Source organism: Protopterus annectens, chromosome 10.part0 (assembly GCF_019279795.1).
Source record: "Protopterus annectens isolate FY-2018-M chromosome 10.part0, PAN1.0, whole genome shotgun sequence".
Classification (NCBI taxonomy): domain Eukaryota; kingdom Metazoa; phylum Chordata; order Ceratodontiformes; family Protopteridae; genus Protopterus; species Protopterus annectens.
In genome coordinates this window covers 730,355,099-730,382,927 of record NC_056744.1, presented here as the reverse complement: position 1 = coordinate 730,382,927, position 27,829 = coordinate 730,355,099, and the positions used below count along the sequence as shown (strand labels likewise).

Genomic DNA, 27,829 nt, shown 5'->3' with positions numbered 1-27,829 from the left:
ACCGGAAGAATGCAAAGTTCCTGTAATCACGGCTGCACAGGAAAAAAACCTCACTGTCCAAAGCCAAGAACACAGCATCCATGGGACCTGACAACATCCCAGGCGGCCTTCTACATGAACTACAGAATGAAACTGGCACCCTACCTAAGTACCATGTTCAATCATAGCCTCACCTCAGGCTTTGTGCCCATTGAATGGCGCACCATGACAGTTATCCCACTCCACAAAGGCCGGGCCACAAGAGACCCCAGGAACTACCGCCCCATTAGCCTGACGAGCCTCGTCTGCAAGGCCATGGAATGTATCATCATGGAACTCATAAACAAAGACATTGGAGATGTCCAAACTCTGGAACCCACACAGTTTGTGTTTGTAAAAGGCAGATCATATCTCCTAAACCTGATAGACTTCTTTGAAGTAGTCACCAAAGCCATAGAGGAGGGTAAGGTGGTTCACACAGCCTATCTAGATCTCGCCAAGGCGTTCGACACCATCCCCCACTCTGGAATTATAGATAAACTCACTAAACTAGGTATAAATCCCTATGTCACAAGATGGGTTGCCAACTGGCTTACCAACAGAACCCACACTGTGAAAGTAGCAGACTCCAAATCAGACTTCAGACCAGTGACAAGTGGAGTACCACATGGTTCAGTCCTGGGTCCTCTCCTGTTTGATATCTACTTCTGTGAAGTAAAGGCTAACACAGAAGGTCTTTGGCTAAATAAATTTGCAGATGACTGCAAACTAGGAGCCATAATCGAAACTCCTAATGATGTGGACATTCTACAAAAGGGCCTCACTGAGACAGATGCCTGGTGTCAAAGACATGGTTTCAAGCTCAATGCCAAAAAGTGCATTGTCATCCCCTTTGGTAAAAACTCTGTACCCATGAACTACCACATAGGCGGTAGTCTACTTAACACCGAAAGTGTGATAAGAGGCCTTGGGACACAGGTGGACAGTAGTCTCTCCTTTGATAATCACATCGACACAGTGGTCAGGAAATCCTTCTACGTGGCACACCTCATCACAAAAGGTTTCTCATCCAAAAAAAAAAAAAAAAAAAAAAAAAAAAAAAAGAGGTCATTGTTCCCCTCCACTCATCACTCATTAGACCCATTATAGAGTACAACACCACTTTTGGTATGTACCTCACAAGACATCTGCAACAACTGGAAAGGACGCAAAAATACCTCACAAAGAGCATTACTGGCCTCAAACAGATGCCTTACGCAGACAGTCTCAAAAAACTCCAGCTTTACTCCGTCGCATATCGCCTACTCAGAGGCGATCTCTGCCTAACATACAAAGCTATGTCAAACCCAGAGCTGTTGGACATGCTCCACTTAAAGAAATCCCAATCCCTCTGAGCTACATGCTCTAGGGACCTAAACCTTGTCACCACAAACAGAACATGCTGGAGGGATAGATTCCTGTCCCAGAGACTTCCCATACTCTGGAACAGACTACCTATCTATGTCAAACAGAGCTCCTCATTAGCACTCTTCAAGAAAAATCTTGATGATTGGATGGGTAATAGGAAATTCACACCGGGGATCACTTCTGTGGTTCTGCTTGACAGGGGCACAGGAAAATAATTTTCTTGGGTGGCGAAAGCCAGGGTACCTTTTTGGCTGGGCTTGTATAGGCCCCTAGGGCCAATAGCCTAGTACCTGCCTATGAACCTATGAGTCCCTATGAGTTATTAAGGGGGAGACCCATGGCCCTTCCAGCTATTCCCCCTGTGTCAAATGAAGAATTAACTCTAACAGATGATGTTATACTGTCTTAAAAAATGTATTCATGTCTTGCAGCAGTATCATAGAACTGTACGAGAAGTTCTTCCTCAACCTCATGACTAGCCCCGTCACCAACTGCAGCTGGGTGATTAGGTTTATATTAAAACCTTTCAGATAAAGAACTGTTCGAGTCCCAAGTGGAAAGGCCATTTTCAGGTGTTAACGACCTTGACTGCTGTACACTGGGCAGGACTACCAATCTCGATTCACTATTCTCACTGTAAGAAGACCTGCGATGTGGGGGCCCCAGCTGAATCAGCACTGCCAGTGAAGGGAAATCGAAGTGTGAAGAATGAATCATCTCCCCCACTGAAGGACTGGGGAGAAAATCAACTCAAACAGCAATTCATGATGAATCCTGTGACAACAGGTACTTTTGCTTTAATTTTACTGTGGTTTCCTTATATAAACTGGTCAAGAGAAAATAGTTTCCTGTTGTTTCTTCAATAATATGCTGTGAACTTAAATGTGACAAACTGCTGGGTGTGTTTGCATAAACATTATAATTCTAGGGCAGGGATTCCCATGATTCCAATTCCTGCATCACAGGTGACATTTGAAAAGGATCTTAGTGACACTAATCTAACTTGGTGTAATGTGACCAATTTTTCAAGGGCTGTGTCTCTTCACCTTGCAACCACAAATCGTGCAAACACATGCTATGCCACAAATGGAACTGTACCAGTGGGAATCAGCAAATGTAATGACACTAGACATGAAAGTGTGTTAAACTCTTTACACCTAAAAAGCTATGATGGGGGGAGGGGGGCATGGGCATGATAGAGGATCATTACTACATTTGTGGTGATCATGACTATCCCTGGTTGCCCACAAAGTGGTTGGGATGTTGCTATGTGGGCTATATTACTCCTGCTATTCAACATTTTGAGAACCCTCCGGCAGGCAGCCTGAGAAATAAGTGGGAAATCCACTGGGCAGAGCAAGTATTTTCAGCTTTTGTTCCTGTGTATGGGTGCAAAGGACAATGCTCAAAATCACTATGCTTACTCAAATTATTCAGGGGGTAGCAAACCATACTTCACATCACATCAGGATGGCCAATTGAGAAATTACTGAAATTTGAACTGTGGTGTTACAAGATCAGTTGGCACTTGACATAATGCTTGCTGCCAAAGGGGGATCATGTGCCCTCATAAGAAGTCATTGTTGTTATTATATTATTGATGATCATCATGAACAAGAAAAATTGAACACTTTCATGGTGCAGAGGGCCAAGGACCTAGACAGCACATCTAAACAGTGGACACTTGTTGGTTGGTTGGTTGGGTAATGTATTTGGTAACCTGGGAACTAGTATATTACAAGGTATCATTAAAATAACTGGTAATATTCTTTTAATTTTTTAAATATTTTTTGTTTTAAAGGCTGTAATTGCAAAATGCTTAACCTCAGGTGCACGCAGGGCTGCCAGATTTCCAACTGGCCAGGTAGGGACAAAAAAGTCTTTCACAGCAAGTGAAGACTAAAAAAAAAAGGTCTTCCACGCTAGGTCTTTAATGCAGAACATCAGAGTTCTGCATTAAACAAAAGTATCTCTGGGTTTATTTTTTTTTGATTGGCCTGGGCCAATCAAAAAAAAAATAAACACAGAGCTACTTCTGTTTAATGCGAAACATTGCAGTTCCGCATTAAATAGAAGTAGCTCTGTTTTGTGATTTTGTGATTGGCCCGTATACCAGTATACGGGCCAATCAAAAATTGCTAAACACGGAGCTACTTCTGTTTAATGCGTAACTGCGATGTTCCGCATTAAAACACAAGAAGCTCCATGTTTAGCGATTTTTGATTGGCCTGTATGCCGGTATATGGGCCAATCAAAAAAAAAACAAAGCGGAGGCTGCCCGGGATTTAAACCGGCAGTGTGGGACTCGTGCTTAGGCTGCTGATCCCGGGACAGTCCCGCCCAAATAGGGACGTCTGGCAACCCTGGGTGCACGTGAAATGCCACTTATAAAAATATCTGATAATGAAAGTAAATGAAAATTCAGTCACCGTAAAGATGATGAATACTATCATGTTGAAGCATATTTTATCAACTTATGAATAATCAAAATGTAATTGTGTGCTGTGTGATACTTCTTCTTTCAGCTTTTTCCCGGTTAGGGTCACCACAGCGGATCACCTGTCCGCTCATGATCGGCAGTGGAGTTTTTATGGTGTTGAGTTGCCAGTCCAGTGCCCAAACTCCCACAGAAGGCACACACTCACTCCTAGGGCCAATTTAGAGTGTCTAATCCACCTACAGCATGTCTTTGGGATGTGGAGGAAACCAGAGCACCTGAAACCCACGCAACCACAGGGAGGACATGCAGACTCCACACAGAAGGCACCCCGGCCGAGGATCGAACCGGAAAACCTCTTGCTGTCAGGCGGCAACACTAACCACTGCACCACCACGGCCACCCTTCCATAACACTGTATACTAACTAGGGTTATTTTAAAATGACCACAGAAAAACACATCATGTTTTAACTAGAAAAACCACAAAAAGACTTTTTAGAAAGGAAGTCTTAGTATGCATATCTTTGCATACCTTCAGCATAAACAGTACTGCAACAGCCCTCTCTCTAGGACCCTACCAGCAAATCATCCAGTCAGAATCATCTGTCCTATTAATTGTCTTATCAACAGCCACAGCACATCAGTTTCTAGACAGCAAATAAATTTTCCTTAAGAAACAACATAACTATTCTTACAAATTTTTAAGAAAGGTTTTCCACAAAGGGGATTTCTCAGCCTGGCCTTGAAGGTGCTCTAGATAACCCCACATTCCTCAACATTTGCAGGGGTGTACAACAAATCCCTCCAAAGACGACAGGGCAAATGTTTCTTCAAGAAGTCATTATGCAGGTGCTGGAGGGCATGTTCAAATTAGCCTATTCTCCACAAACTAGGCACCTAGATCTTGCTTCTGAGCTCATTCTAAAGGGAGGACAGCCTCAGTCACTCTATCCTCCAAGTACACACACTCAATCCACAGCCCTAACTGCACTGCCTCCACAAAGATGCAGGACAGCACAGGGTATTTCAACAAAGATGTCAAAGAAAAGAGTTCTTCTATAAACATGGATTCAGAAAGACAGTCATTCTTCTATAAAGCCTGTCTGAACTGGCATTTCTGGAATAAGGACAAATGAAAAATAATTGAGTGCTCTAATCTCCAAAGTAACACAAGAGTGGATTCACCCCTGTCCAAAGCTTTAGACTTGCTTCTGATGTCAAGGTGGGAAAATGCTCTGATCACAGAGACCTGTACTGGACAACTGCACTCACACAGGAGACCTACCTTGGGATACTTTCTGCAGATTATCTATCACTTGTGTTGGAGGATTGTAAACTGTATCAACTTTTTTCAAAATACATAGAACAAATCTGAATGCCTCCATCTTGCGTAAGCTACTCATGCCCCTCCCCCCCCTAATAAAGAAAAAAAAAAACCTCTGCATCAGAATTATGTAACAGGGAGACCGAGAAAGTACAGTTGTGTACACTTACCATAAATGTAGATGTTTGAGTGTATTCACTGTTGCAGTCATCACACCTGGGCCACCTGCCTGCAGCAGCCCCCAGTCGGCCTGATCAACAAAGTCCCGTATCCAGAGTCGGCCGCCGTCCCCCCACTCCGAGGCGTCAGGTCACCAGGGGCACAAAACCGTGTCAAATGGGGATACTTGTTACCGAAAAATATATTGTCTCATGATTCTTCTTCCGAAAATGCATATTAACGAAGTTTCTTCACAAATGAGTCAAATAAAATGTTTACAACATGTGTATGTTAAAAATATAATGTAATATATATGCATGATTACACAAAATACAGTTTCACATAAGTTGCAGCTTTATATCTCAAATGCCGGTACTTTTCCATTACTGGGGCAACAGTTCTAACTCGCTAGCACGCGCACGCAATGATCACACAACTGTTACCCTGAAGTGTTTTGAAAGAGAAAGAAACAGAGATTAATGTGCTGCATTGTTTGACAGAAGCAACACGACATCTCAGTGTAGTACACAAGCACAACATTTTATGTGCACATAATAAATAATTGGCAGCAGTCGTGGCGCGAAATATAGACAGAAAAGTAACGGAAATGTGATCCTAATTACATGCTCACATTGGCAAGACATACTCCTTTTTTTCAAAGCCCTTTCTCCCCACGTTCATTTCACATGTTCAGCACATGTTCCTATTATTTTTCCAAGGTGTTGTACCCATTGTTTGTGTGTAACTTGACAGATATGCCTGACATCATTACAGATAAGAAACTAACCCTTAAGAATCAGCAAGTGGTCAGGAAGAGGAGCAATTCCTTATTTTCTCACAATATCTCAGGTGAATTTAGAGAGATATGCCTGACATCATTCCAGATATTAACACACTAACCCTTAAGAATCAGCAGGTGGTTGGAGAGAGGAGCAATTCCTTATTTTATTACAATATCTCATAAGGTGAACGGGTCTGCGGTCAGGGCATGTGGTAAAAAAAGTAGCCAATTTCAGCAGATTTGATGCATGACGAGACAGAGACACAAACAACTGGATTCCGAAAGTCTATGCTGTTTGACTGAAATGAGTTCCCGAGCGAGGTGGGCCCAAAAAGCTTCCTCTAACATGAGTAGCATGTTGTAGGGACTTTTTCACAGTGCCAGGCTAGCGTTCTGTTTGTCTGTATCATAAACGGAAAATAAGTCTTACCGTTCTCTTTTGAGAAGGGAAATCCAGACAACAAACTCCTATGAAGTAAATTCCAAACATAAATCTCATCTGCAGTCAGTACCTAAAATCTCAGGCCGGTACCCACATCAGCAGCAGCTGTGTGATCATTGCGGGTGCATGCTAAGATTCCAAGAGCTCATTAGAACTGTTGCCCTGATAATTGAAATGCACTGAAATGCCTTACAACTGCATTGTGTTTTCATTATCACATTACAGTGTTTTAGACTTTCAGCTTTTCCCGGTTAGGGGTCGCCACAGCGGAACTCCGGTCCACTCATGACTGGCAGTGGATTTTTACGGTGCCAAATTGCCAGCCTGACGCCCAACCTTCAACAAAGGCATGCCTATTCATGCTCGCACCTACCTGCATGTCTTTAATGTCACTTGACCATGGGGAGGACATGCAGACTCCACACAGAAGGTGCTCCAGCCTAGAATCGAACGGGAGAACCTCTTGCTGTGACGCGACAATGCTAACTGCTGCACCACCGTGGATATTATCACATTACAGTGTACTGACAGAAAACTGAATGCAAAGTAAGTACTGAAGGAGTTAAAGGAGGTTACAATGTTCAAAAGAGTCTGGTTTCTGAATGTAATGGAGAGAAGAAAGAAAACAATGTGCCAAGAATCTTTTGTAAGCTCTGGCCTTCTCAGGTTGGGAAAAGTTGTAACAAGGATGTCTGTAAAAGACAGTGTGCACTGGTACTAAATGTTGCAAGATTGAAGGACAGATTCTTATAGGTTCATAAGTAGGTAGCCCTAGGGCCTATATAAGCCTAGCCAAAAAGGTACCCTGGCTTTCGCCACCCAAGAAAATTATTTTCCTGTGCTCCTGTCGAGCAGAGCCACAGAAGTGATCCCTGGGGTGAATTTCCTATTTCCCATCCAATCATCAAGATTTTTCTTGAAGAGTGCTAATGAGGAGCTCTGTTTGACATAGATAGGTAGTCTGTTCCAAAGTATGGGAAGTCTCTGGGACAGGAATCTATCCCTCCAGCATGTTCTGTTTATGGTGGTGACAAGGTTTAGGTCCCTAGAGCATGTAGCTCAGAGGGATTGGGATTTCTTTAAGTGGAGCATGTCCAACAGCTCTGGGTTTGAAATAGCTTTCTATGTTAGGCAGAGATCGCCTCTGAGTAGGCAATATGCAATGGAGTAAAGCTGGAGTTTTTTGAGATGGTCTGCGTAGGGCATTTGTTTGAGGCCAGTAATCCTCTTTGTGAGGTATTTCTGTGGCCTTTCCAGTTGTTGTAGAAGTCTTGTGAGGTACATACCAAAAGGGGTGTTTTACTCTATAATGGGTCTAATGAGTGATGAGTGGAGGGGAACAATGACCTCTTTTTCTGGATGAAAAACGTTTTGTGATGAGGTGAGCCATGTAGAAGGATTTCCTGACCACTGTGGCGATGTGATTATCAAAGGAGAGACTACTGTCCACCTGTGTCCCAAGGTCTCTTATCACACTTTCAGAGTCAAGTAGACTACCACTTATGTGGTAGTTTGTGGGTACAGAGTTTTTACCAAAGGGCATGACAATACACTTTTTTACATTGAGCTTCAGGCCATGGCTTTGACACCAGGCATCGGTCTCAGTGAGGCCCTTTTGTAGTATGTCCACATCGTTAGGAGTTTCAATTATGGCTCCTAGTTTGCAGTCATCTGCAAACTTTGTTAACCAAAGACAGTCTGTGTTAACCTGTACTTCAGAGAAGTAGATACCAAACAAGAGAGGACCCAGGACTGAATCCTGTGGTACTCCACTGGTCTGAAGTCGGATTTGGAGTCTGCTACTTTCACAGTGTGGGTTCTGTCCATGAGCCATTTGGAAACCCATCTTGTGACATAGGGATTTATACCTAGTTTAGTGAGCTTATCTATAATTCCAGAGTGGGGGATGGTGTCGAAAGCCTTGGCGAGATCTAGATAAGCTGTGTGAACCACCTTACCCTCATCTATGGCTTTGGTGACTGATTCAAAGAAGTCAATCAGGTTTAGGAGACATGATCTTCCTTTTACAAACCCGAACTGGGTAGGGTCCAGAGTTTGGAGATTACCAATGTCTTTGTTTAGGAGTTCCATGAGGATACATTCCATGGTCTTGCAGACCAGACTCATCAGGCTAATGGGGCGGTAGTTCCCTGGGTCCGTCGTGGCTCCCCTTTTGTGAAGTGGGATAACCGTTGCAGTGCACCATTCAGTGGGCACAAAGCCTGAGGTGAGGATAGGACTGAACACGGTACTTAGGTAGGGTGCCAGTTCATTCTGTAGTTCGTGTAGAACGCAGCCTGGGATATTGTCAGGTCCCATGGATGCTATGTTCTTGGCTTTGGAGAGTGTGTTTTTTACCTGTGCAGCCATGATTACAGGAACTTTGCATTCTTCCGGTATAAAGATGGGCCCTCTGGGGGGGGGGGGGTAAAGTTAGCACTGAACTTATCTGCCAGGATGTTTGCAATATCAGTTGGTTCTGTATATTTATTGCCATTGTGATGCAACTCAGAGCAGATTTGAGTGTTGCCATTGAGATTCTTGATATAGCTATAGAATGCTTTGTGGTTGTTTATAGAGTCAGTGACAATTTTGTTTTCGTAACTAGCTTTGGAGGATTTTATGAGGGATCTCAGCTTCTTACTGAGGTTGACCAGGGAGTTCCTATAGTCATGGGATTTTACTCTTTTTTGCAACAGTTTCTTTCTTCTGTTGTAGAGTTTGTTTATGGCAGAGGACCACCAGATTGGCTTCCTTTTTTGGAGGATAGCATCTTGGTTCTATTAGGTATAGCATGATCCATGCACTTGTGTAAGTACTTATAAAGTGCATTTGTGTAGGATTCAGCAGTCGTACCTCTATTGTCCGTTTGCATGGGTGTCATGAAGTTTGCCACTTCTGTCTTAAGAAGTGTGAAGTTGGCTTTGGAGAAGTTTTTACGGTGGTTTCCCTAATTGAGGGTGGACCGGGATGTGGATGTCTAGAGTGATTAGCTTGTGGTCAGATCCGACCAACGAGGAATTGACCTCTGGTGTGAAACAACAGTTGCCCATGTTGATAATGACCAGGTCTAGGATATTACTGCCTCTGGTGGGGGTGTGAATAAGTTGATCCAAGGCATTGGAATTTATGAATTCCAGAAAACGTTGAGCAAAAGAGTTGGTACAGGAGTAGTTTTCTCATTTAATGGTGGGGTAGTTGAAATCGCCCATTATTAGGGTGTTGGGTTGTACCCTAATACTTTCCAATGTAACAAAAAATGAGGAGTGTGAATCCTGGGACATGTTGGGGGGTCTGTAGCAAGCTACAATTTGGAATGTGGTCTTGCCCAGAGTTAGTTGCACTTGGATAATCTCGGATGCATTATGCTGTGCAACTAGCCTGGAGGTGTGGATATCCTTAATGAATATGGACACGCCTCCACCTTTAGTGCTTCGTTCTGGGTTAGGTGGCCGAAAGGTGTGGTATGAATTATAGCATGGTAATACAGGGGTGCTCTCTGGAGCTTTGAACCAGGTCTCTGTCACTGCACAGATGTCAATGTTCTCCATTTTAAGGAGTGCCTCGAGTGAGTGCATTTTGAGGTTGAGATTTCTCGCATTGAGCAGCATTACCCTCAGATTTTGCTTACTTGTACCTGTTACGGTGGTGAATTTGTCATTTAAACCTTGCCTAAAAAAGGCACTATAGGGGTGGCAAGAGCCTTAGCCAGTATCTGGAATCCCAAGGGTGACAGGTGCAGGCCATCTTTGGCAAAGCATCGTGGTCAATCAATCATGTCGTCCCAGGCAGACAAATACTGGATCCCCTTAGAATGACACCAGAAACTTAGCCAATTGTTGAAGTCAATCATTTTGTCCTTGTACTGTGGTATCATTCTGGGTGATGGCAGGATGCTACTCAGGGCTAGGGTCATACCTGCCTGGGCTACAAGATCGTGGAGCTTCTCCATGTCTCTTTTCATGTAGTCCAGGGAGGTACGTCTCAGGTCATTCACACCAACATGGACAATGTCATATTTATACTTGTTGTGGAGTGACCTGAGTGCGTACGTTATGTGGCAGATCCTGGCACCTGACAGGTAGCTGACAGTAAACTTCTCCTTGTTTAGCCTGGTGAGTGGAACATCAGTGTGCCTGACTATAGAGTCACCTATAACTAGAGTGTTGGGTACGTTGTTATGCCTTATGGGCTGTGGTTGAGTGGCACACTGAGTTTGTGGGCTATGTGTCATTTGGGTTGTGTTGGAGGGTGGAGTTTGCTTGCGTTTCTGCTTTGGAGGTCCCCAATGCTTGGGCAGGTTTTTATTGACAGCCTCCGTGAATGTAGGTGTGTATTTTGTGTTTCTATGTGTGTGTTTTGGTGGTGCAGGTTTTGAGGGACTAGGTGATGAGTGTGGTGTGGTGCAAGTGTTTACCTTCTCCTCTTGACTGTCTAGTCCAGTGTTTGGTGAAGAGAGCTTTGCTTTCAGTTTGGCTATATAATTGCATCTCTCACAGGTTGTAGTGTTGGGTGGTAGGAGGAGAGGGTTGTCTGCGTACATGAGGCAATTGCTGCATTGCCCCAAGATGCCCAGATTCATCAGGTAGACAGGAGAAATCACCGGGCGCTGACCCTTAGACATGCCTGGATAGGTGCTTATTTATTAAGTACTAAAAACTGCTTTCCTCTAGACAAGTGAGGAAAGTTGAGTGTTGTAGTAATTTGCAGCTTATTTAGTGCTTATGAGTTCTAAACAAGTGCTGAGTTCAAAGAAACAGATTTGAGTGCTGAAACTAGAAAACTGGCTAGTTCTAAGAAACTAAATTAAGCTAGAAGGCTTCCCTCCAGCACAGAAAGGCTTGGGGGCTCAGAAGCCTATAAACAGTCTAGACCACTGACAGGAAAGGCAGGAAACAAGCTTACATTTTTTTTTCCAAGATGCTCTCTTTGTACACAGTAGGAGTGCCTGAAATCAGAATATGATCTCACTGCACTCAGTTGAGTGAGCAAATGAAATGGGCTCAGAAGGAGTATCCAAACACAAATTTACAAGAGGGGCGGGCTTTGTCAAAGCCACCAAGATTAACACCAAAACAAAACCAGGGTGGGTGGGTCAATGCAACACAAATGAATCAATTAAAATGCTGTATTGTTTGAAAAAAGTGCAGATAAAAGGTACTTAAATTCTCTTATACATCCAGTTGAATACAATTAGATCTTAGCCGGCCAAAGCTCAGGTTTTAAGCAGAAAATATTCCAAAAGGTACCACTTAAATAACAGAATATCAATGAATGAGACTACCCCCGACTGCAATTACTCTCTATGGAGGAATTCTAACATGCAATAAAATCCAGCTAGCACTAACTGAAAAAACAGTGTCAAAACTTCCAGTTCAGTTAATAATAAATCAATTAAAATGCTGTATTATTTGAAAGAAAGTGCAGATAAAAGGTAATGAAATTCTCTTATACGTCCAATTAAATTCAGCTAGATCTTAGCCGGCCAAAGCTCAAATTTTAAGCCTTAGAGTTTTAAGGTCTTAGACCCGATTGTCTATGCTTTATAAAAACTCATATTGGTCAAGCGAGAAGCACAAGGGCGCAAATTATTTTAAAATTGTAGGATTTGTTAAAAGCTATGTTTCATCAAAGTTCTGCATGCATGAAATTGATAAGGAAACGTATATTGTAGTAGTATTCTGAAACTGAAATGTTGTGAAGGCAGTCTCCCAAGACTGTTTATGGAATAAACCAGTATTTTGCACAAAAAAGGTGAAACTCTTTGATATTTAATTACATATTGCACTTTAACAACCTGCACTGTAGCAACCAAGTTCAAGTCCCGTATCCTACACCTTGAAGTTGTCTTAATTCATACCAGGTCAATTAATGCAAATATAAAAACAATGTCATCTAGATGTCCGTACAAACGTAACAAAAAGTGCCAAGCAAGTAAGCTAATTATCATTTATTTAAATACGCGTGACAACACGTTTAGAGTCGTCTGATCTATCAGATATACAAATACGTGATTCCAAATACATACTACTACTTAATAAACATTACTACTTCTCAAAAATAAAGATTCATACAGTTATGTCTATGCTTCACAAGCTAAACTGTCCACATAAGATCGTCAAAATGACCACAAAACTGAACGCATACCTGAATACAACCAGCGTGTTTAAATCTCTTTTTGAAACAGACAACTGTAACTCTCAGGTAGTCAACTATGCCGTTGTCATGAAAACCAATTACTGACACCGGAAGACTGATCGGGCTTCAGTTTTAATCGGCGCATAAACCACCTTGGCATGATACAAAACCTCCACTTTCTACTTCCACTTATTAAACTAACAAGCAGATGGAAATGTGTATATTCTAAACTTTTAAAAATCGTAGGGTCGACACTTTCATTTCTGTTTTTATATTCAGTTGCATTGTTTTCTTTGCGTGGTTTACATTGTTCCCTAAAACAGATGTTTCTAGTGATTCTTTTCACTGTTGCACTTTCACGCTGCGCCAATCAGGGGCAAATTCAGACCCCCGCCCTTCCCCGCGTATTTGTAAACTAGTAACAGCTGTGAGAAGGAAGTGTAAAAGTGGAGTTTGAAAGGCAAATCATTAATGCCGTAAGTACACAGTTGTAGTAAAAATATGTATGATAGAACGTTGTTTTTTTTGTGAGGTTGTGTTTAAATAGATTGGTTTGAGTGTACGTGGGGTGAGGGAATACAAATTTCCTATTTCATTCTAAACAATCTTACTATAACCAGTGTAATACATTTTGTAGTCTACTTGTAATGTAATTCTGTGTAAGTTTAGTTATGATACGTTGATTGTTCAGGTATACATTTGTAATGTTTCCACTTTCGGTGTGAATTCTTTTTGTAGCTGTGTATTATGCAAATTGTTTTAATGTTAAAGCATGATCTAGCACTTTAAGGTCCAGTTCGCTTGTTGTGCTATTCTTTTTAAGTTTAGACAAGCTTTGTCAAAATGGTAATTACGGTTTCTGAGAATGTGTTATTCCGTTCTTGTTTTATATCAATTATATTTTTCCTGAGTTGTGTCACTTGTATATGGCAGGAAAATGTTTGTAGTAGGGAGTCTGAGTGACTTTTCTTACCAAAGCGTGGAATTTTGATGGATAAATTGTTCTATTTTCTCCCACCATTGCAAAGGATTTATATGTATATCGTTGCTAAAACATAGTTTTTTGGAATTTTGTTATTTTAGCACTAAGGCATTCCTAGTATACTGTTTTAGTTTCCTGCAGTATTTAAGGGAATAATTTCCTAAAAAATATAAGGACATTTTAAATTTTTCTTGTTTTAAAGACGCAACTGTAAGATCATGACTGTTTTGTGAAAAAAAAAAGGGACAGGTGATAACCCAACAAGACTTTGCTGTTCAGTTTGTTTAGCTGAGGTGCCTACATTGTGGAGTTTGCATGATCTCCCTGTGTTTAGGTGGGTTTTCGTGGTGATCTCTGGTTTCTTTCCATGCTTCAAAGGCATCCATGTAGGTGAAATTAACTGGTGGTCCTTTAACCTGCATGTAGTTGTGTGTATGTGTTCTGCAGTGAATTGGCATTTTGTCCCTGACTCATTACTTGCCCTGTACTGTTAGGGTCCAACCCAACACTCGTACTAGGTGACTTCAACTACTCCTCCATCAACTGGGAAAACTACTTGTGCACCAATACACTGGCCCAACGCTTCCTGGAATTCGTCAGTCCCAATGCCCTGGACCAGCTCATTCTTACCCCCACTAGCGGAAGCAGCATCCTTGACCTGGTTATTATAAACCTGAGTAGCCGTTATTTTACACCAATAGTCAATTCTTCCCTGGTTAGATCCGACCACAAACTAATCACCATGGAAATCCACATCTCACCCACACCCCCTGCAAAGGTAGCCACTATGAAACACTTCTCCAAAGCTGACTTTGGGTTGCTAAAAAACACAGGTGGCTAACTTCATGGTACCCATGTCAGTGGAAAATAGATGCATGACTGCCAAATCTTACTGCACTGTAGAAACACGTACATAAATGCATGGAACTAGCCATACCCAACAGAACCAAGATGCTCTCCTCCAAAAAAAAAAAAAAAACACAATCTGGTGGTCCCTTCCCATTAATAAATTCTACAGTAGAAGGAAGAAACTGTTGCAGAACTCCCAAGACTGGAAAAACTCCCTTATTAGCCTCAGCAAAAAGTTGAGATCCCTCATCAAAACCTCTAAAGCCAGCTATGAAGGCAGAATTCCGGCAGAAACTAAAAACAACCACAAAGCCTTCTATAGTTGTATCAAGAATCTCCACGGCAATACCCAGGTTTGCTCTGAGTTACTGCACCATGGTACCTCCTAAACTGAGCCAGCAGATATTGCCAATATACTGGCCGACAGATTCAGTCCCAGCATTACTCCTCTCCCCTGCTAAGGGACAATACCGGAGGAATGCCAGATACCCAGCATTACTGCAGCACAGGTTAAAGTTGCATTGCCCAAGGCCAAGAATACAGCTTCCATGGGACCCAACAATATCCTTGGATGTGTTCTACATGAACTACAAAGTGAACTGGTACCACATCTGTGTGCCCTGTTCAATCACAGCCTTACCTCGGGCTTTGTCCCTACCAAATGGTGCACTGCTACAGTCATCCCTCTCCATAAAGGGGGAGCGACTACAGACCCTGGGAATTATCGCCCCATTAGCCTGACTAGTCTGGTATGTAAGGCAGTGGAGCACATCACCCTGGACCTAATTAACAAGGATATAGGAAATCTCCAAACTCTAGATCCATGCAGTTTGGTTTTGTGAAAGGTAGATCATGCCTGCTCAACCTTGTTGACTTCTTTGAGTCAGTCATCGGAGATGTGGATGAGGGAAAGGTAGTTCATACAGCCTACCTTGATCTGGCCAAGGCCTTTGATAACATTCTCCACTCAAGAATTATTGGTAAACTCGCCAAACTAGGTATCAACCCCTGTATCACTAGGTGGGTTGCAAATTGGCTCACAGAGCCTACAGTGTGAAAGTAGCGGTCTCCAAGTCAGACTGCTGACCAGTCATGAGTGGAGTCTCACAGGGATCGGTCTTGGGTCCTCTCCTGTTTGGCATCTACTTCTCAGAAGTCCCGTCCAACATGGAGGGACTCTGGCTGACCAAGTTCAGACTACTGCAAGCTGTGAGCCATTATTAACTCCCCAAGTGATGTAGACATCCTACAGAAAGGCCTCACTGAGACCAATGACTGGTGTTGAAACCATGGCTTTAAGCTTAATGCCAAAAAATGCATCATCATTCTCTTTGGGGAAAAACTCGGTTCCCACTAATTACCACATCAGTGGGAGCCCACTGAACACTGAAGGCATTATAAGAGATTTGAGAACACCGGTTTACAGCAACCTCTCCTTTGACCATCACATTGCCACTGTGGTCAGAAAATCCTTCTGTGTGGCACATTTCATTACTAAGAGTTTTGCATCCAGGAAGAAAGAGGTCATCATCTCTCTGTACTCTTCCATCATTAGGTCAATCATCGAGTATAATGCCCCATTTTGGCATGTACCACACTAGACACATGCAACATCTGGAAAGGCCACAAAAGTACTTCACAAAGTGGATCCTAGGCCTTAAAGACATGTCCTACACGGACAAACACAAAAAAACTCCAGCTATTCTCAGTCTCATATAGTCTAACAAGAGGCGATCTCTGCTTGACTTACAAAGCCATGTCTGACCCAGCTCTGTTAGAAATGCTGCATCTAAAGAAATCACAATCCCTCTGCACCACACGCTCCAGAGACCTCAACTTCTTTACCACAATCAATAGAATATGCTGGAGGGACAGGTTCATAACGCAGAGACTGCCCATGCTCTTTAATAGACTTCCCATGCATGTCAAGCAGAGCACCAAACTGGCCCTGTTTAAGAGAAATCTTGATCGGTGGATGGGAAATAGAAATTTCACCCTGGGGATCACTCCAGTGCCTTTACTTGATAGAGGCACTGGGAACTAACGTTGGGCGGCATGATGCCAGGGCACTTATATGGGCTAGGCTTGTAAAGGCTCCAGGGTGATTAGCCTAGTACACCTATGAACTTATGTACACTTTACCTGTGAGGATGGGCTTCTGTAACCCTAAATAGAATAAAACAGGTATCTGAAAATGAAGTGTCCCATGTAATATACGAAAGGAACACTGTTTTTCCATTCTACCACTGCCTTATCCTGTTACTCTCCATAACTGTCTTAGTGGCAACTGCTGTTCACTTTGCAGTCACACATCCACAGCACAAGGCAAGAAATGCTAAATAAAAGGTGCTTCTGTATTTCATCCCTAGATCCAAATGATATCTCCATATTTTTGTTTTGAAAGACAAATACAGATAAACAGAAATATCATTGTGGTCCATGTTACCTGGCCTTTTCTTATTTGATACCCCATACAAATTTCCCAGTAAAATAAGACTGTTGACATCTTTATGATGCATTGTTTTTGTCAGGCTAAGTCTGAAGGTGGTCCTGTGAGTCAGTGCTGTACTTCATCCATCAAATACAAATAAATATTTGTGGATAGTGTGAGAGTTAACAGAAATTCTCTGTTGGTGCATATATGTGAAATTATGTATGTGTATTTATGTATATATTTAAATATGTTCATATTGGTATATATTTGTGTGTGTGTGCACGCATATGTGTGTATTTCTTAGATGATAATTGGACTTGCCATTATTCTTATAACAGCAATCACTACTGTACTGTGTAAACAGCTGAATGTCTGTGTGCTCCTCGAGAGCCTAGGTCATGGCTGTAAAGTCAGACCAGCTCGCCTATCTGGTCAACAAATAAATACATGACTATGTACGTAATACACACACCCAATTTAGTCGAAAACAAAGCATTTACTGTATTTTTTCTGTCTGTGTGCAAAAAAAAAAAAACTAAAAAAACCAAAAAAATACTTCTGCTTTCCTAAACTTTCCTAGTTAGTTAGTTAGTTAGTTCCAGTGATCAGATTTTGCTGATCCCTTGGCTTTGTATTTGGTTCCTGTGTTCCTCCATTTTCTTGTGTGGCCAGAGGTAGTTTCTTTACTCACCAGTGGGAGTGGGGAGTACTGAGCTGCTTGTTTGTCCTCAGAGGAGTGGTTAGAGACAGCAACTAGTAATTCGTTGGCCATTTTGGGTCATTTCCTGTTTTTTCCAGCCCCCTGCTATAAAGCACGCTTTGACGGGCTTTTCTGGCATTAGAGAACTTGGCATAGCTCCTCGTGGTCCCCTGCAGAGTTCCTAAGCCAGCAGAGAGCAGAAAAAGTGACTTTCTTGATTATAAGTATTTTTTAAACTTTTTATTTTGCATTTTTCGATCTTTTGTGCTTTTCGACTACTGTTTGTGCCTATATTACTGTTTTATTACCTGATTTTCCTGTTTTTCTGTGCTTAAATTGTTGATTGCACTTGTTGGCTAAAGTTTTGCTTAAAAGTAACAAACAGGCTAATACACTCAAGTGTACCAGCCTTTGATAGCAATTTAGTCAAAAACAAAGCATTTACTGTATTTTTTCTGTGTGTGTGCAAAAAAAAAACTAAAAAAAATACTTCTGCTTTCCTAGTTAGTTGTTCCAGTGATCAGATTTTGCTGATCCCTGGGCTTTGTATTTGGTTCCTGTGTTCCTCCATTTTCTTGTGTGGCCAGAGGTAGTTTCTTAACTCACCAGTGGGAGTGGGGAGTACTGAGCTGCTTGTTTATCCTCAGAGGAGTGGTTAGAGACAGCAACTAGTAATTCGTTGGCCATTTTGGGTCATTTCCTGTTTTTTCCAGCCCCTGCTATAAAGCACGCGCTAGGCCGCTTTAGCGCGGAGTTGCCACTGTTGCACACAAGAGCAGCGGCGGTTAAACAAGGTTAAACTATTCGGGCTACCTAAATTCCACTCTTCAATTTTTCCCTTAAAACTACCTTCCTTGAACTTTACTGCTGATCTAACCAGCGTATCTTATAACTAAAAATTTCATCTCTACTTGATTCCCAAGTAGACTATTCTCTATCTGTAAAGCCTAGCACTTGCTCCTACAATACTTTCACCTTGATAAAGCACTCGTATTATAGATAGTACTCCACCAGCCTAGAACCCACATCCCCCGGAGTCTTTTGTAAGTTTTTCATCTATTCCTTCTAGCATGTCGAGAGATCAGTTGCTAGGGTCCTCTCCTGCTCAGCTGGTGAACCTGGGAATATTGAGGCAATGTTACAATTGCCTCATGTACACAGACAACCCTCTTCTTCTCCCACAAAACACAAATACATGCGAGAGATGCAACTATACAGCCAAACTGGAGGCCGAGCTCTCTCAACATAAGACTGGCAAGACCAGACAGGAGGAGAAGGGTACCACACACAACACACACCCAGTCTCACATAGTACTATCAAAACCTCAAATCTTACACATAAACACACAAAGACATACTCGGAGGCTCTGATCAAAAATCTACCAAAACAGCAGAGGCCACCAAAGCAGACACCCAAACAACCACTACCTCAAGACACAACACATGCAACACATAGACCACACAGTCAGTGTGCTAAACAGTCACAGCCCTTAAGGCCAAACACAATACCAGACACACTCGTCATTGGTGACTCCATAGTCAGACATACTGACGTCCCGCTCACCAGATTGAGTAAGGAAAAGGTCACAGTAAGCTGCCTGTCGGGCGCTAGAATCCGCCACATAACGCAAGCACTCAGGTCTCTCAACAGCAGGTACAAGTATGACTCAGTCATTGTCCATGCTGGTGTAAACGACCTGAGACGTACCTCCTTGGACTACATGAAAAGAGACATTGAGGAGCTCTCTGATTATGTAGCCCAGGCAGGTATGACCCTGACCTTGAGCAGTATCCTACCTTCACCAAGAATGATGCCACAATACGAAGATAAGATGATCAGCTTTAATAATTGGCTTAAACTCTGGTGTCATTCAAAGGGGATCTAATGTCTGTCTGCCTGGGATGACATGCTGGACAAGCCACGCTGCCATGAGGGCGGCTTGCACCTGTCGCCCCTGGGCTTCCGGATATTGACAAAGGTTCTTGCCACCCCTATAGTGCCTTTTTTAGGCAAGGCTCAAATTCTAAACCTACCACCCTAGAACACAAAAAAGGAAAAAAACTAAGGGTAATGCTGCTCAATGCCAGAAGTCTCAACCTCAAGATGCACGCACTCGAGGTCCTTCTCAGTATGGAGAATATCGATGTCTGTGCTGTGACTGAAACCTGGTTCAAGGCTCCTGAGAGCACCCCAGCACTATCAGGTTTTGCCTCATACCATGCATTCTGGCCCCAAAATCCAGACAACACCAAGAAAGGAGGGGGGGTGTCCATATTCATCAAGGACACCCATACCTCAAGGTTGGTGGCAACGCACGATGCATCGAAGACCATCCAGGTGCAATTAACCATAGGAAAAACTGCTCTGCAATTTGTAGCATGTTACAGGCCACCCTCTCAAACTCAGGAAACTCACATAGCCTTCCTGAAAACACTGGAGGGGATAAATGTATCTCCAAACACCATCATACTAGGTGACTTCAACTACCCTAATATAGACTGGGATCACTACTCAAGCCCAAAAACTCTAGCCCAAAGATTCCTGGAGTTCATAAACTCAAATGCCATGGAACAACTAGTCACCATCCCCACAAGAGGTGAAAACATACTTGACCTCATCATCACGAACATGGGATCACAATGATCATCACTGGAAGTATACCCCTCACTGGTGAGATCAGATCATAAACTAATCTCACTGGAGGTCCTCATCCCGCCCCCCACCTGAGATAAAAAAGACCACAGTGAAGAACTTCTCAAAAGCCGACTTCACACTTCTAAAAACTAGTGTGGTCTCCTTTAAGGCCCCCGAGCCGGCGGTAAACATTACCCAAGCCGCTGAATCCTTACAAACACCTTCTACCAGCACCTACAGGACTGCATGGATCAGGCAATCCCAAACAAAACAAAGACTCTTTGTACCAAAGGCAAGCGTCCAGTCTGGTGGACCCCAGCCATAAACAAGCTCTACAACAAAAGGAGGAAGCTACTACAAGATAGAGCAAAATCCTTAAAAGGTAAGACACCTTTGATCACTATAAGTAAAACTAAGAGCTCTCATAAAATCATCCAAGGCAAATTTTGAGAGAAAAATCACTAAGGACTCAAAAAGACAATCATAAGGCCTTCTTTAGCTATGTTAGAAACCTGGGAGGAAACTCCCAGATATGCTCAGAATTAGTTCAAAATGATGTGAAAATTACTGAACCTACAGACATTGCCAATATACTGGCTGACAGGTTCAGTGCAAACTTCTCCCCCCCCTCCTCCCCAAAAGGAGAGAGATCTATACCAGAGGATTGTAGCCCCCCAAACATCTCTAACGCCCAGGTGAGAACTGCTCTCTCTAAGGCGAAAAACACAGCATCCGTGGGACCGGATGGTGTCCCCGGCTGTGTGCTCCATGAACTCAACGAGGAATTAAACCCGCAGTTAGGACAGTTGTTTAATCTTAGCCTCACCTCAGGATACGTACCCAAGGAGTGGCGCACGGCAACTGTGGTCTCACTTCACAAAGGCGGTGCCTCCACCGACCCTGGAAATTACCGTCCCATCAGCTTGACAAGCCTGATCTGCAAAGCCATGGAGAGGATCGTAATGGAACTCATAAATAAAGACATAGAGAACTTGCAGACTTTGGATCCAACCCAGTTTGGCTTTGTCAAAGGCAGATCATGCCTTTTAAACTTGGTCGACTTTTTCGAAACAGTCACCAAGGCCATTGATGAGGGAAAGGCAGTCCATACAGCCTACCTCGACCTGGCAAAGGCTTTCGACACAATACCCCACTCAGGTATCGTCAAAAAACTCATCAGCTTAAATGTAAACCCATACATCACAAGATGGGTTGCAAACTGGCTAAGTGACAGAACCCACAGGGTCAGAGTTGCTGGCGCCATGTCAGACTCAGTCTGTCACAAGTGGGGTCCCACAGGGCTCAGTCCTGGGCCCACTCTTGTTCGGCATCTACTTTTCTGAAGTACAAGCAAACACAGGAGGGTTATGGCTGACAAAGTTTGCAGATGACTGCAAACTGGGCGCCATAGTCGAAAACACATCTGACACAGATATCCTTCAGAAGGGTCTCACAGAAACGGATAACTGGTGCCAGAGCCATGGCCTAAAGTTAAACGCCAAGAAATGCATAGTCATGCCCTTCGGGAAAAACAAAGTTACCCCTAGCTACCATATAGGTGGCAATCCACTGAGCACTGAGCACAGAAGAAGTTATCAGAGATCTGGGGACCCAGGTTGACAGTAACCTATCATTTGACACTCACGTTGCTAAAGTAGTTAGGAAGACCTTCTACATTGCCCACCTGATCATGAAGGGATTCACATCTAGATCAAGGGAGGTCATCGTCCCCCTGTACTCATCACTCATCAGACCAATGATTGAGTACAATGCTCCATTCGGAATGTATCTGACCCGACACCTGCAGCAGCTGGAAAGGCCCCAAAAGTTCCTCACCAAAAGGATAAAGGGTCTTAAAAATATGTCTTATGCTGCCTGACCGAAAGAACTTCAGCTCTATTCAGTCGCTTACCGCCTGCTCAGAGGTGACCTGTGCCTGACATACAAGGCCATGTCAAACCCAGATTTGATGAACATGCTTCACCTCAAAAAATCTAGATCCCTCAGAACTACAAGGGCAGGAGACTTAAACCTTGACACGGTCATTAATAGGACATGCTGGAGGGACAGATTCATCACCCAAAGACTCCCTATGCTGTGGAACAAAATCCCGGTACATGAGGCAGAGCACCTCACTGGCCATGTCCAAGAGAAATCTTGACCAATGGATGGGAGATCGCAGATATACCCCAGGGATTACCTCAGTGTCTCTTGCTTGACAGAGGCACAGCAAAACAATGGGTATAGTTTTCTTCAAACTAAAGGGGTGGCGAAAGCCACAAAAACTGTGGGCTAGGCTTATAAATGCCCTTGGGCAGATAGCCTAGTATGAACTTGTGTGTGTGAGTGTGTGCATATAATATCAATACATATGCATATATTTTATATATAAAATATATTTCGCAAACACTCGCACATGTATAATATATATCTAAAATGATCAATTATGTGTGCATATGTCCACAGAAGTTTGCATCTGCAGACTACATATGTGACATATGAATGAACTGTCAACCAAAGACTTTAGCATCAAGCAGAAAAGAGAATAAACCCAATGGAGGGTCTAATAGTAATCACAAATCGAAAATTCAGACCACTGCACACGGACCAGGCTGGATAGCAATAGACAAATCCTTTATTGCAGACTAAGTGCTTTCACCATTACAAATGGCATCTTCAGAGTAAAGAGCTAAAAAATCACACCCCTTAATATAGGACTTAGTATAAATTAATTAATTGAATAATTGACTGATTAATGAATTGATTATATACAATAAAAATAAACCAAACTAGGAGAATAATCTGAAATAAGTGAACTAAAACAGTATATATATATATATATATATATATATATATATATAAAACACACCCTTGCCAATGAGTCCATACAAACATTCATTCATATAAATATATTGCTTTTATACCTACAAAATCAATGACACAAAACACAAAAACACATTTGTGATTTCATTAAATATAAATATAAATATCAATATACACATAAAATAAAGTTTGTTAATACATTAATATAAAATACTAAAACTATTTAAAATTTAAACCAAATCAATTAAATCTGATAAGATTTTTGCTTAAGCACAGGCTTCAAAGAAATGTAATCATTCAATCCAGGCTCCTTCATTGCATTTAACCTCAATTGCCACTCAACCTCCAAGACAGCAACCCTATTATTGACATCATCCCCTTGATCAGTATGCACACGATCAATAACATCTCTTTTTTTTAATAGCTCTTACATGCTCCATGACCCTATCTCTTAATCTGAGTGGTCATCCCCACATAAAATGCATCACAGGTACTGCAGGTAGCCAAATACACTAGGTTTTGGCTATTACAACCACATACTCCAGGACAGGCTAAAGTGCGTGGAAACCCGGCAACACATATGTAAGCCCCCTCAGCAATAAATCTGCAGCATCTACACGCTCCACACTTTCCCATCCACGATCTCTTACACCTACTTACACCTTCCAATATATTCTTCAAATTGTCACCTTTACTGAAGACAATCATCGGCGTCCTCCCAACAATCCCTTTTATCTTACGGCTTAAACAATGGTCCCAGGCATGTCTAATTGTCGAACACATTTCAATAGCCTTCTCACTGTATTTTAACACAAAAACAGGACCATTCTTACCATTATCAACCTCACTTCTGCACACATTTTCCATCCCACTAGTCAACACATTCTCAGGGGCAATCTTTTTCAAGATAGGCTTATATATAGTCCGTCTTTTTTTGTAAACTTCTTTTTTGACCCTCAACAAAAGCTTTAAGGGGTAACCCCTATCTAGCAAGAAACCTATTAAATTATAGATCTCCTGTCTAAAACCAAGATCCTCACTCACTAACCTCGAAATCCGCACCATCTGACCTTTAGCCACCCCATTTCTCTGATAAAACGGGTGACAGCTGGAATAGTGAAGCATTGAATTAGAATAGTTCTCCTTTCTAAATATAGTACTAGACAATCTCCCATCTATCTTGGCAATCCTAATATCCAAGAAGTTAATACTCTCACCATTCCACTGATAGGTGAACTTCAAAAATCCTGTGGTACTGTTAAGGTAATTCACAAAGTCCAAAGCCTCCATCTCATTTCCATTCTATAGGATTAATAAATCGTCCAAAAATCTATTGTAGAGGACGATTTTAGAATTATATTTAGAAGGGAACACAAACTTCCTCTCCCATGCTAACAAAACAAGATTGGCAAAGGTAGGGGCACATTTTGCCCCCATTGCTACACCCGAAGTTTGCCGAAACATCTCGCCTTCAAACCTCATAAAATTGTTCTTATCTCCATAACATCCTGGAGAAAGTTCAACCTCCCCTTGTCAATTTTATTGCTGGTATTGAGGCCATCATAAAACATTTCCAACCCCTCAAGGTGTGGAATAACAGAGAACAAATTAACCACATCACTGTAAGAAAACTATAGGAGCCAGGACATGCTTTCACATCCCTTAACCTCTCAAGACAGTGCCATGAATCTCTCAAAACATGGGAAACCTCATTGAGGGCTGGTTTCGACAAAACATCCACAAAAGCAGCCAGGGGTTCTGTCTTTGAGCCCCTTGCAGAAACAATGGGTCTGAAGCAAAGGTTATCCACACCTTTGTGCACCTTTGGAATACCAAAGATGCACGGCATAACTGGGTACTTAACTGCTAAAAAAATCAAATTCCATTTCACTAATAGCACCCTGGAACAGTGAATCCAATAAAAACAAATCAATTTTTTGGTATGCCCTATTCACTTCATTGATGGATACCCTATTGTAGGTGGCTTGGTCCCCTAAAAGCCCCAACATTGATGCAATATAATCAATCTTTGCCATGAGGACCATACCGCCACCCTTATCGGGCTTCATATATCTAATATTCTCATTTGTTCTCAATTCCCTTAAGGACAACCTCTCTTCACTACTCAAATTATCCTCAAGGATATACCTTTGGGAACATATCCTCCTAAATTCAAGTTCCAACAATTTTTCAAATACTGAGAATTCAGGGTTAAAAGGAGGGATAAAGGTACTATTCCTTTTTAAAGGAACCACTAATGAATTACAAAATTCGTCACAGTCTTGTCTTTCCTTTCCCAACACCTGCAAATTTAATTTTCTCAAAAAAAGTTTTAAATTGATCAAAACTTGAGCTATATCAAGTTTGAAATTGGGCACAAAATTTATACCTTTAGAAAATAAACCAAAAAAAACATCTGTAATTTCCATCTCGGTGTAGTTGTAAATAATAAACCCATATTTTTTCAATATATCCCTACATAAACACCCACTGAGAACAACATCACTGCTGCTATTACTGTAACAGACATCAAAGCCATTAGGCCTAACTAAAACTTCTTGCTGTACACCACAATTAATACCATTGACAGCGCTTGTTCCTTCATTTTCTAAAGCTCGTGGCATTTTAAAACTAGAAAATAAAACATTGCTTTGCCCATAAATTTGTCCATTGATGGCCACTAACTCACAACCATCAATGTTAAAGTCATCACACATTTCAAAATGAAACAAACTCTGTAAAGAATTAGTAAAATCAATATTTAAAATACTAGACTCATTGGCATCTCTAACATCACTTACATGACAAACATCATTGAGTTGTACTACATATTCATTATAAGGAACTAAAGTTCCATAATGTCCCTCTGAGACGCCCCCCTCCCCTCCCGAAGAAACTTGTGTTGAAGACGCTCCGTCGAACGACCCTTGTTGTACAACCTCTCCGACCTCCTCAGTCCTTGAGGCTGTTCCAAAAAAACCTCCTCTGATACAGATTCACAGTTAGGCACACGATTGTCCAAACATTGATCTAATGCCATAACAGTACTTGGAACTCTTGAAGTATGAAGCCTGGAATGACCAGGAGGGTATGCACATTTATTGGTGTAATCAGCATAATCTCTAGCCAGCTTTTTCTGTTTGATAACCTTATTTTTGTTAGGGTACTGGCGAGCATTGAGCAGTTTATCGAACCATTCTTTGTACTGAAAAAACAACAAATCTGATGTAATACTAGAATGCAATAATACTATCTCACCACGCAGCTCCAACAACTTTCTGTCATTGTTATCAATGATAATATCTAATAACTCCAACCCAACTCGGTCAAATAAAGTAACCATTTTATCAAAGTACACAGTACCTTGTTCAATGCCCATCGGGAGTTTCCAAACCCGAAGCCTCTTAGGAACCTGCTTTAAACTCCTGGACTTTGAAAAGGAATACGTTGTCAAGTTGGAGCGCTCTGTATTTAGTACAGAGCTTGTCGTAACGATGAATCTGCTCTTTTAATGTCGGATAAACAATTTTGCCGCTGGAAAGGGTATCAGGTGCACACAGCTCCATTACCGGCAGTTCAAACCAAGAATCCAAACTGTTATTACTTCCTGCATTCACCGGTAATGCAGGTTGAGCACCACTCGAGCCACTAGCTCCCCCTAGCGTTGTATGAATCGAATTGGATTTGTTTTTAGATACCGCTCCACTATAGGAACCAGCCACAGCTGTTTTCTGTCCAGGAGGCAGCGACGCAGCAACAGGGGAATGCAGAGTAAATAACTCGACTTGCGAGTCAGTAGGACTTGCCATAGCCACCGAACCTTGAGCCCCAGCTTGCTGTTCATTTAAAACAATCAATTTTTGCACAACTTGTGACAGTTCTTTCAAGGCCACATCCATCACGAATAAACTGAGCAACAAGAAAATTCACCTACGCTGCCAATGCCACAGTCCATCAGCAGAGCCGAAAAAGGTAGTAACAAGCAGAAAAGAGAATAAACCCAATGGAGGGTCTAATAGTAATCACAAATCGAAAATTCAGACCACTGCACACGGACCAGGCTGGATAGCAATAGACAAATCCTTTATTGCAGACTAAGCGCTTTCACCATTACAAATGGCATCTTCAGAGTAAAGAGCTAAAAGTGGCTATAGGTCAGATGGTGCGGATTTCAAGGTTAGTGAGTGAGGATCTTGGTTTTAGACAGGAGATCTATAATTTAATAGGTTTCTTGCTAGATAGGGGTTACCCCTTAAAGCTTTTGTTGAGGGTCAAAAAAGAAGTTTACAAAAAAAGACAGACTATATATAAGCCTATCTTGAAAAAAATTGCCCCTGAGAATGTGTTGACTAGTGGGATGGAAAATGTGTGCAGAAGTGAGGTTGATAATGGTAAGAATGGTCCTGTTTTTGTGTTAAAATACAGTGAGAAGGCTATTGAAATGTGTTCGACAATTAGACATGCCTGGGACCATTGTTTAAGCTGTGAGATAAAAGGGATTGTTGGGAGGACGCCGATGATTGTCTTCAGTAAAGGTGACAATTTGAAGAATATATTGGAAGGTGTAAGTAGATGTAAATGATCGTGGATGGGAAAGTGTGGAGCGTGTAGATGCTGCAGATTTATTGCTGAGGGGGCTTACATATGTGTTGCCGGGTTTCCACGCACTTTAGCCTGTCCTGGAGTATGTGGTTGTAATAGCCAAAACCTAGTGTATTTGGCTACCTGCAGTACCTGT

At 42.1% G+C, this 27,829-nt stretch overlaps 2 protein-coding genes across 2 annotated transcripts in view; one reads left to right on the top strand and one right to left on the bottom strand.

The window, feature by feature from the left end:
* Window positions 1-12,963, bottom strand: part of EFCAB7 (EF-hand calcium binding domain 7) — a 1,599,470-nt gene extending 1,586,507 nt beyond the window's left edge. Inside the window, exon 1 of the mRNA XM_044085554.1 lies at window positions 12,678-12,963. The gene's annotated coding sequence lies outside the window, so the exon portion shown is untranslated. The remainder of the gene's footprint in view (window positions 1-12,677) is intronic.
* Window positions 12,964-13,047: 84 nt separating this feature from the next.
* The window catches only part of LOC122813305 (integrin subunit beta 3 binding protein), a 517,597-nt gene continuing 502,815 nt past the window's right edge, over window positions 13,048-27,829 (top strand). Inside the window, exon 1 of the mRNA XM_044085555.1 lies at window positions 13,048-13,144. Coding sequence (XP_043941490.1) covers window positions 13,140-13,144 — 5 coding nt within the window. The 5' untranslated portion in view covers window positions 13,048-13,139. The remainder of the gene's footprint in view (window positions 13,145-27,829) is intronic.